The 9,525-nt window shown below is 38.7% G+C and overlaps 1 protein-coding gene across 1 annotated transcript; it reads right to left on the bottom strand.

The window, feature by feature from the left end:
• On the bottom strand, positions 1–4,904 carry pyya (peptide YYa). Its single transcript, XM_053339046.1, has 3 exons — positions 4,717–4,904; positions 110–190; positions 1–25 (listed from the first exon to the last, which is right to left on the bottom strand). Exons 1-3 carry the CDS (start codon positions 4,902–4,904, stop codon positions 1–3), a joined length of 294 nt encoding a protein of 97 aa, XP_053195021.1.
• Positions 4,905–9,525: the final 4,621 nt, after the last annotated feature.

Genomic DNA, 9,525 nt, shown 5'->3' on the forward strand with positions numbered 1-9,525 from the left:
TCACCACATGTAGGAGTCTTCGTATCTGTGGGAAGATAAAAACAAAAATGTAAAAATGACTTGCGCAGGTCGCATGACTCGTTCAGCTTATGTGTATCAGGGTCTTTACCTTGATCTCTGATCTCTGTTGTTGTCGCCACCAAACAGCAGCTCTGCAACCACATCCTCCTGAGTTGAACGCTTTCCATACCTGCAAGAAAGATGAAGAGAGGAGTTTTAGAAAGTTTTAAAAATGAAAACATCCAAACACATTTCCTTCATTAACAATTTACATTTGCTATAAAGAGATAAACAAGCCAAAACAACCATTGGTAATTAGCACTAAACACAAAGTACAACTGAGGTCGATGGGAATGTTATTAGATTGATCGATTGATTGGAATCTTTATTATCATGCCATGCATATGAATATGTCCAGCCCACATCGGTTTACAAGACACCACTAATTCATACATACCAGGGTTAGGGTTACAGTGTACGCCTTTTCAAATAACCATGACCAAGAAACATTTTAAAAATTAATAATAATAATGATAACAATAATCATCAGACAAAATATTAATTGAACAGTTCATCTTGGCTTCTTTTCCAGGCTTTTGCCACAAAACTTGCAGCTTAAATACATCAAAGTTAAAGAGACTTCCCATTGTTTGCTCATCAGAATGCCAAAATATGTCTGGATTCATTCACACCAACTGCTGGAACATTAACTCTCTCAAATCCTCATAATGTGGACAGCACAGAAGAAAGTGGGTCTCTTAGATTTGGCCATTGCAAAGATATTGGATAAATTCAAATTCTGACAAGACCTAGAGGAAAGGTCAGGGGTTCACCAACATTATTACAATTCATCCTGAGGGGGGAAATGGATGTCTGTGCAAAATGTCATGGCAATCCAACCAATAGTTGTTAAGCTATTTCAGTCTGGACTAAAGTGGTATAATCGCTGAAAGCATGTCTGTGGCTAAAAGCAGAACAGTAAACAGAACACGGTTTACTTTACATTACTACTAAGTTGTAAGTCAAAAGTGACAAGGCAGAGGTTGAGATATATCAACTTTTAATCCCAAGCATGGGTCAAGCTCTAAAACCACCAAGCTCCTACATTTCCCACAATGCAAGCAATAGCATTACATTTTTGCCTTTCAGTCTATTAATGCCCCTCATGTATCCAAAGCTCCAAACCCCCCAATTAGTAACAGGACTCATTTGTAGTCTCCATGCTAGACCCAAAACAACCATGATGATCTCATCAGGGTTATTATCTCAGACTTGGCAGCTCTTCACACAGAAGACATTAAGAAACTGTTTTCACAGTCTGAGTAACACTAACCATGACTAATAAACTGACCTTTATGTGTAACATCGACTGAGTTCCTCTTTAAACAAATGAGTCTTTGGTAAGTATATATGAAAACAGCACTGTCTAAATCAAGACTACGTCATTACCTCATTATATGTTACATCTTGTCTTGAAAAGGACGCGGATTGCTTCTTTAAATCTTTGGTTTCAGTGGTTGTTGTGGCTCCAAATGTGAAAGCACAGAGAATATCTTATAAATGTGTCTTTTTGCCCTCTTGTCAGTCCATTGTTTGGGTCCTCTTAACTCCGTCTCTCTGCCTTTCCAACATATTAGACCACTTGTTCCCCTTCTTTGTTCCTAATGGTTCAATTTCACAGCCAGATTCAGACTGTGCATCTATTTTAATGTGTGTGTATACAAATAGTCATTTCCTAGTCTGGATGAGTCTTATTATTCTCTTGATAAGGAAACCAGTGGTCCAAGAGAGCCGCAAATGTAAAATCACAGAACCGTTTAACAGAAAGTTTACTTGGTAATATGCGTCTGTGAGTGTGTGTGTTTGTGTGTGTGTGTGTGTGTGTGTGTGTGTGTGTGTGTGTGTGTGTGTGTGTGTGTGTGTGTGTGTGTATGTAGGTGAAACAGCTCTATTCAGCATAACTCCTGCAGCGCTACCCACACACACAGTTCCTCTCTTTCCCCATCAACCACCTGTTCCACCTCACTCTAAGACTCCGGCACCCAATCTTATGCTTCGTTTCACTTAAGTGTGTGTGTGTGTGTGTGTGTGTGTGTGTGTGTGTGTGTGTGTGTGTGTGTGTGCGTGTGTATGTGTCTTGCCCTGTAGGAAAGCAATCAAACAGCTGAAAGGCTCAGTCTCAGCTGTCACACAATGCGACACATCAGGATGTAAAATGCTTTCCCGTCTGATAATGGCCCATCTCCACCCATATGTCTCCATGAGTCTCTCTGGTTGGTCCTGCTCTTTATTTTCTTGTCTTCTACTATCTCTGCATCTCTGCATTTTTGCATTTATTTCTCCATCTGATCAAATTTCTTTTTTTTCTTGCTTTCACTGCAATGGCCAGTTTGCCTTACTTGACCTGAAATTTAGACATCTCCATCACAGCTTTTAGAAATGTAGCCCGCATTTGTGCCTCTCCCCAACAAGTAAAATGATTTTTGACCCATTTGTCAAGTTGTGATTGTTCATAATCAAGGTGCCAAGAATGTATTTGCTAAGACACTAAGAAGAGACTAGCACATTAGTATGAACGTTCGATATTAAATATTGGACGGTAGCATCAATATACACTAATACAGCGGATGATACAGTGTTTAGGAGGCACCACTTCAACAAAAACTGGGGCTAGACTAAATTAAACTCTTCCTAAAATAACTTGGCCTCTATTTTCTCAATAATTCATAACAGATTACATAATTTAACCCTTATATAATGTTCTGTTTTGACATTTGACAGCTGTAAATACACCCCAAATGTCTTTTACCCTGAAATGATGAGGGGATTATTAGACTGGGCTACTGTGAGGATGTAGGATATGAACAGGATGTAAAGGTTGAATTATTAGGGAATGAGAAAAAGGCTTAATTAATTAATGGAAATGTACAGTAAGTATGTTTGCTTATATTGCACATTGTGGGAGATGACAGTATAAACTGGTCTTAAAATTCTAAATGTTTGCATAAAGCAGTTGTAGTGTTGCTCAAAGCTGAACCACTAAAAGGGGTTTGAAGAAACAACAAATACAGTGCGTTATAGAATCCCAACTCCCCTCCAAGTTGTTTAAACCTCCAAATTTCCAGAAACAATACAGTGGTCACGACTTCAATGATAGCTACAGTCCTGATTTCCATGTCTTTAATAGACTCCAGTATACACAATACTATGAACTGTCATATATACTTATGCACTAAAGGCACTAAACTGCCCAGGTCCATCAATTATATCTGGACTGCACCGCCTAAAGCTGACTGCCATCACATTCTCCTGCATTTTATTTGATATAGCCAAACCTTTATACATTTACTAGTTATCTTTATTACATTGGTCTTCATCTGCAACTCTTCAGTGAAGTGTAAAAAGATGTATTGACTTTTTATGGCACCAGGAGTCCCCTTTAAACCAAGTATCTAAATATCAATGACCTATTTGACTTTCATGAATATCAGCAGATAGCTCATGAGCCATGCTTCCCTTTGCCTATCAGCCTTACTGCTGCCAATTCCATACCAGTGACTTTTATACCTAAGAGCAGCAGGCCTTAGCTCAGGCCCCACTAACTGAATTTGGGATTCTTTCTTGGGTCCATCTGTACCACTTTTATTGCTCTGGTCCCGTTCATTTGGAGGCCTGGAGGTTTTGGAAAGTGGCCAGTAATCTAATATGCTGAGCTACCATAGTGTGTGTGGGCGAAAGGTTGAGGTGGGTTGGATAAGTGCGGGAGTGCATCACACATAGACATATAGAGCTCTGGGCTGAGTTATGAGTTAACGCATACAACAAACAAAAAGAAAAGAAATTTGGAATAAAGAAGAAAATGGAAAGACACCAAAAAAAAGGCTAGGCTTCTGGGGATCCATGTGGTCCATTACACAGAAGAGAAATAGCTGAACATCGCAGTCTAGTCACAGAATTATGACTTTTTCTTATTATATATAATTATCTCCACTCACTATGTTGATTACTGATCCTTAACCATACACATTTAGGAACTGTATGAAAATTATTAGGATAGGATAGGATAGGCTTTGCATTATCACTTTTTTTGATAAAGGGAGAGTAATCTTACTTTTATAGGGAGCATGGAAGGTCCTTTTACTTTTGTCAGTCCATATAATATATAATAATAATATAATATATTTTACTCTTGAAATGTGGCTGGAATATTTTGTAATTTTTGAATGTGACATTTCATTGTATAATGTGCATTGGTGGCTATTGTGTTTAAGTTATTAAGTTGTAATTCAATTCAAGACGTTGAGATCGAAAGCAAAGGTTCGTCATCTTAAATATGGTATTTGTTTCTAAATCAAGGTGAGAGTCTAAATATATAATAAGTAACTTCTCCATGCCAATAGCTTTCATGCAGTCCCTAATCTAACATTAATCCTAGTCTTAAACTGAAACCTGAACGCTACATGCTTTTCAAGGCATTCACAGTTTCTTCATTATAGAAAGTTGTATGGGGTTTTTTAGCTGTCAAAAATATAGAAATACAGGACTAAACCAAACAAAGTGTATATCATACATATACACTTGCACCTACACAGTAAATTTTGCAGTGTTAAATCAACACTTAAAGAGTTAAATAGTGTTAAATTTAACTCTTTAAGTGTGGATTTAACACTGCAAAATTGACTATGTACTGCCCATGTACATGTACTGTATTCATACCTCTGCCTGGTGATCAGATTGATGTAGTGTCTCAGGGCGGTGTAATACTTGGCCAGCTCTTCGGGTGGGGCGTCTTCACCGGGGTTCTCAGGTTTGGGGGGGTAGGCATCTGCCAACATTCCCAGACACACCAGCACACACAGCACAATGGCCACCAGCACTGTCCATGGCTTCAGCATCACGGCCATCTGGAACAGAGAGACAAAGAAGTGAGGACTTATAGATGCTGAGGGTCCAAAGTCAAACTCCTCTGACGGCTGCCGTGGGTCATTTATTTTTCTACGATGTGCCTGTTCAGCTCAGTCTGAGTTGTCTGATGAGTAAATAGATGTGTGTGAAGCAGTGAAACATGTCAATGTATTGTATATCATGTAAGGAATAAGAAAGCCTTAGGATGTGTATTGACTTATTGTCAGACTCCCCTGGCTGAGTGTTGCTTAGTTCCTGGGTGAAGATGAAGAAAATGGATTGACTAGAGAGGAGGAAACTAATTTCACACATTATCAGGGAGGCTGAGGATTTGATGGTTGGTATGAAATGGATCATCATTAATCATTTATAACAGCATTTGTAAGATGTGTTAATATATTTGATATGGTGTTGCGATTGCTTGATTTCCATTCTATTGATGATGAGGCAGTTATATCTTTATAACCTTTAGGGATGTTATTATTATGACTACTACTACTAATAATAAGAATAATGCTCAGGAATTGAATATTTGTCAGTTTGACCTGATAAAATCTTAGTTGTGTTCACTAGCAGGGGCTGAGTGGATCTCACTGTTACCCCTGTGAGTTTAACACCCCAAAGTGACCAACCTCAACTGGATAAAGGTTGTTGATGAGACAATAAAACCTCAGTTATTACACAGCATTCATAAAAACTAGTAAATTTGATATTAACTCTCAAGTCACACCATCAGTATCCCTAAAGAAAGCTGACAAATATTTCAATTACCAATTATATTCTGTGATAGCCACCACAATGTGGTTATACTGTAAGTCCACCTGTCATTACCCATTACTACTCCCTACACTTTCTGATTTGCTATAATGTTAAATAACTTCTTTAAATTAGCTTAATTTCAGGTGATAAGTAATGAAAACAGCTAATAATAAAAAGTATAGTTCCTTTACAGCCCCTTGCCCTTATTTTAGTGTATGAGGCATCATCCTGGTCCAGTTCTTTTTAATGCATAAATTATACCCTTTCTACCATATTATGCTCATTGTTTGAGGACAGACACTGTCAGATTATTGTAGGACTTTACCAATTTGGGGTGATCCCGCCTTGCTACAGCTCACATGCAAAACATCCTGAAATGATTGATCATAATAACAATAATTATTAAATTGTTTTTTCTACTTGGGCAACATGCAAAAGTATATGGAATATCTTACTTATCTGGATTTACCTATGTGCCTCTGAAATAGATCAATACTGTAGGTACCATCTCCTATTTTTAAATACTCACTATATGTCATAAATAGAGCTGGAAGTGTTAAAATATTTACACGGATTAAGAGCAACAGGTTGACTTCATCGTTATACTCAGCGCTCCTCTCATTCTTCTACAGAAGATAAATCACCTTTGCGCTTAGTTTTACTTTAAAAAGCTCATCTCGGGTGCTTTATATGTCTGAAATAATGTTATACCACTCTTAAATGAGCCTAATTTACTAGTTAATTAACTCTTAACCTATGAAGAGATGCTTTGCTGAGATGTTTTGTTGGATCTGCGTTTGATTGAAATGCAAGCAGCGCTGTCCGTGGTGCTGAAAGGTCTAGGTGATTTCGTTTCCCAATAGAATCTAAAGATTAGGGAGCCCTTTACCTTTAGGCGTCATGTTAACTCTTTTAGAAAGTCGTTTTCAATTGCAAATTCATTGAATCCTAAGGAATCACTTTGTCTCCTGCAGTTTAAATGCGTGCTTGTTTCATGCCTTTGCAGAACATTAGTGTGCCTGCAAAGGTGTGAGCTTTATGAAGTCAATAATTTTTCTTACGTGTGGTGCAAAAGTTAATTGGAAAAAAAAGGAAACGGGTAAACAAAAGCATTTCGACATTCGGTGTCATCTAAAGGTAGAAGGTTTTACACAGAAAAGTTGCAAATTGTTTGATATTATTCATGTAAACATGTGTAAACTGTTCAAGGACAAACTTGCTTTCCAATGCAGTTTAACTCTTTTAAAAAAAGATGAACATCCTCGCTTAAAATGTGTTGATAATCTGTAAATCAATAGCAGTGAGAAGCGTTGAAGACTTACTTTGAGAAGACTTTGGAGGTTATAGGTAGAAGTCGGAGCCACGGGTGGTTTCTGACTGTTGCAGGGTCCTGGATCAGGTCTGTTTTTCTGTCTTTGCTGTTGGATCAGTTTTTACTCTGCAGTTCGCTGCACCTTGGTTTCAAACTCCGACAGAGGTGATTTATATAGTTTAGCAGCACTAGAGGAGGGAGGGGTTAAACCACGTTGCGTGCATGCTTGTGTGTGTGTGTGTTTGTATGTGTGTATATGTGTGTGAAGGAAAAGGGTGGGTGAAGAGGCCGAATGCGTCAGATGGTGATGATGATGATGATGATGATGATGGAGACATTACTAACGCGTCGGTCACGCAGTCAGTCCTCTGTTTTTTGATAAAGTTACCAGATGACATTTTAGGCCATGACATTTATGACAGCTCTATTAGTGGAGAAAAAATAATGTTTATTGTGGATTTCCATCTGCTTTCTCCCGAAAATACTCATATATTTTAGTAGGCTCCAGTCTTCATCCACCCTTGCTGAATTGTTCCATACAGCAGTAGTGTAAATTCCTACAACTCTACCAGCATCTTGACCTATGACCTCACCATTAAGAAGCAAAAATGAGCAATATCTCCTTAGGAAAATCCATAAAATCTCACTTTACATGTTCAGATAACTCTATCACTCAACCAGAAAATGTCTAAAAGAGTGATAACTCTAACTTCATCTGCATTGGTCTTACAGACCTGTTGTTTTTTTTTGCAGTGCACAGAGGCAGCAGCTGTATGGAAACACCAAGGTGCAAGGAATCACTGTAATGGGGTTTTCTGATGAGCTCAATTGGGTCTTTAGTGAGAACATTTAAGTCATTTTCATTGCATTAGATATGTGCAGATGGGGAGTGTCGAAATCCTATATTTAATTTCAAAAACATGATGCTGTCAAATCATTTCACAGAGATTACATTTATTTTATTTGCCATGTAGACCATTTCATTTGGCTGAGATGGGGTTGAAGATGATTAAACAAGATGCACCTGCTCTGGTTCCCACCACTAGGCGGAGCTCTGATCTTTGTATGGCAACCATGAGGCTGCCAGGCAAGAATACAGGAATTTCATTGGAAAGTAGTTGTGGTGACGTAAAGTCTCAGCTCTCCAAGGCATTGACGCACAAACACATGTGTAGTATATGGCTTTATGCATCACCTTGTTTCTATTCCAGCCCCCCTCGGCTATCCATAAACCTCTTCTGTCTCCTCCTGTCTCAGATATTTCTCCTTTTATATAATGGCAATAGTGTTTGGCTACAGAGTGTGTGTGGTCTTTCTCTAGTCGTAGGCCTGCAGTGGCTTCATGTCCAGTGTGTCTGCAGCAACTATTTAAACTCTGTAACATTACTTGACTTTTCTCACTTTCAGAGTAGACGTTACATTCAGTGGTCTGACTGTGGTTATAGGAGAATTGATCGGTGTACTAAAGTAAATACATTGACAATAGCCTCTGAACCATCATCAAACAGACCTTAAAAGAATCTGGACACACAAGATCTCTGAGTCCTGCTGAGGACAGGAGGAATAATACATAAGCCGTCAAGTATTCTGTTCTTGCACTTGCACAGTCAACATGAGCTCCAGCTAACATGTTCATTTCCCAACTTTCATCTACAATTGTCCCCTAACATTGCTGTAGCCATGACAACAAAGTCGCAGCCAAGTGATCTTCTGTACCCTCCAGTTCTTGGTTTACTGACTTTTGGTACGAGCTTCCCTGAACAAAAAATCAGATCTGTGTGGAGTGATCAGGAGAATTTAAAGTTCTTCAGATGAATACATGAAACACACAGAAATGTCATATTTCCATCATGTCTCCCACAAAGTTTTCCATCATTTTAGCTTTGACTGTCGCTCTTTTTATTAGGTAATCTCATTGCAAATTTTTAGCTTGACATGCCAAACCACAATGTTAATATAATTGTTGTAGATCACAGTAATAGTTCTTTTATTTGACTACATTTTGCATGACAGTAGAATGGAAACGTGGGTGTGAGTACTTGCAGTTACTGTGGCTAGCAAGCTCCTGGTAACGTGTATGCTAGCCAGCCATATCTAGGAATTTTCTGTATCAGAGCTGATAATTCAGAGGTTGTAGGTTCAAATCTTGTCTGTACCCAGCTAGCATGGCTGGCTACATGGGTAGTGAGTGTTCATGGGCATAAACAGGGAAAATTTTAAAACGTGGGATGGTTAAATGAGCCCTTTCGAGGCACTCTGATCCCACTTAGACCCCATATGGGCAAACATATGGGGCCAACATGGGTCTTACCCAGTTGGATCCAACCTGAACCCCAGTCAGAACCCAGTTGGGCCACCATGGAAACTGTATACAAACCCACTTGGGACCCAAATTTGACCCTTATGGGGCCCACATGAGTAACTGTAATAAGTTGTCTTGCCTTACCCAGTATAATAAAACCAGAAATGACATGTAGCATATGATAAACGTCATGGGCCTTTATGTGAATTCATCACATGTGAAATATTTGTTACCTGTTACCCATATG

The sequence above is a fragment of the Scomber japonicus genome, chromosome 18 (assembly GCF_027409825.1).
Source record: "Scomber japonicus isolate fScoJap1 chromosome 18, fScoJap1.pri, whole genome shotgun sequence".
Taxonomy (NCBI): Eukaryota; Metazoa; Chordata; class Actinopteri; order Scombriformes; family Scombridae; genus Scomber; species Scomber japonicus.

Bases quoted from the DNA above. Each gene is read 5' to 3' on its own strand.
- pyya (XM_053339046.1), bottom strand. From the start codon at position 4,904: ATGGCCGTGATGCTGAAGCCATGGACAGTGCTGGTGGCCATTGTGCTG. The intron at 191-4,716 runs GTATGAATACAG...TCTTTCTTGCAG, and splicing joins AATCTGATCACCAGGCAGAG to GTATGGAAAGCGTTCAACTC. The intron at 26-109 runs GTAAAGACCCTG...ATCTTCCCACAG, and splicing joins AACAGAGATCAGAGATCAAG to ATACGAAGACTCCTACATGT.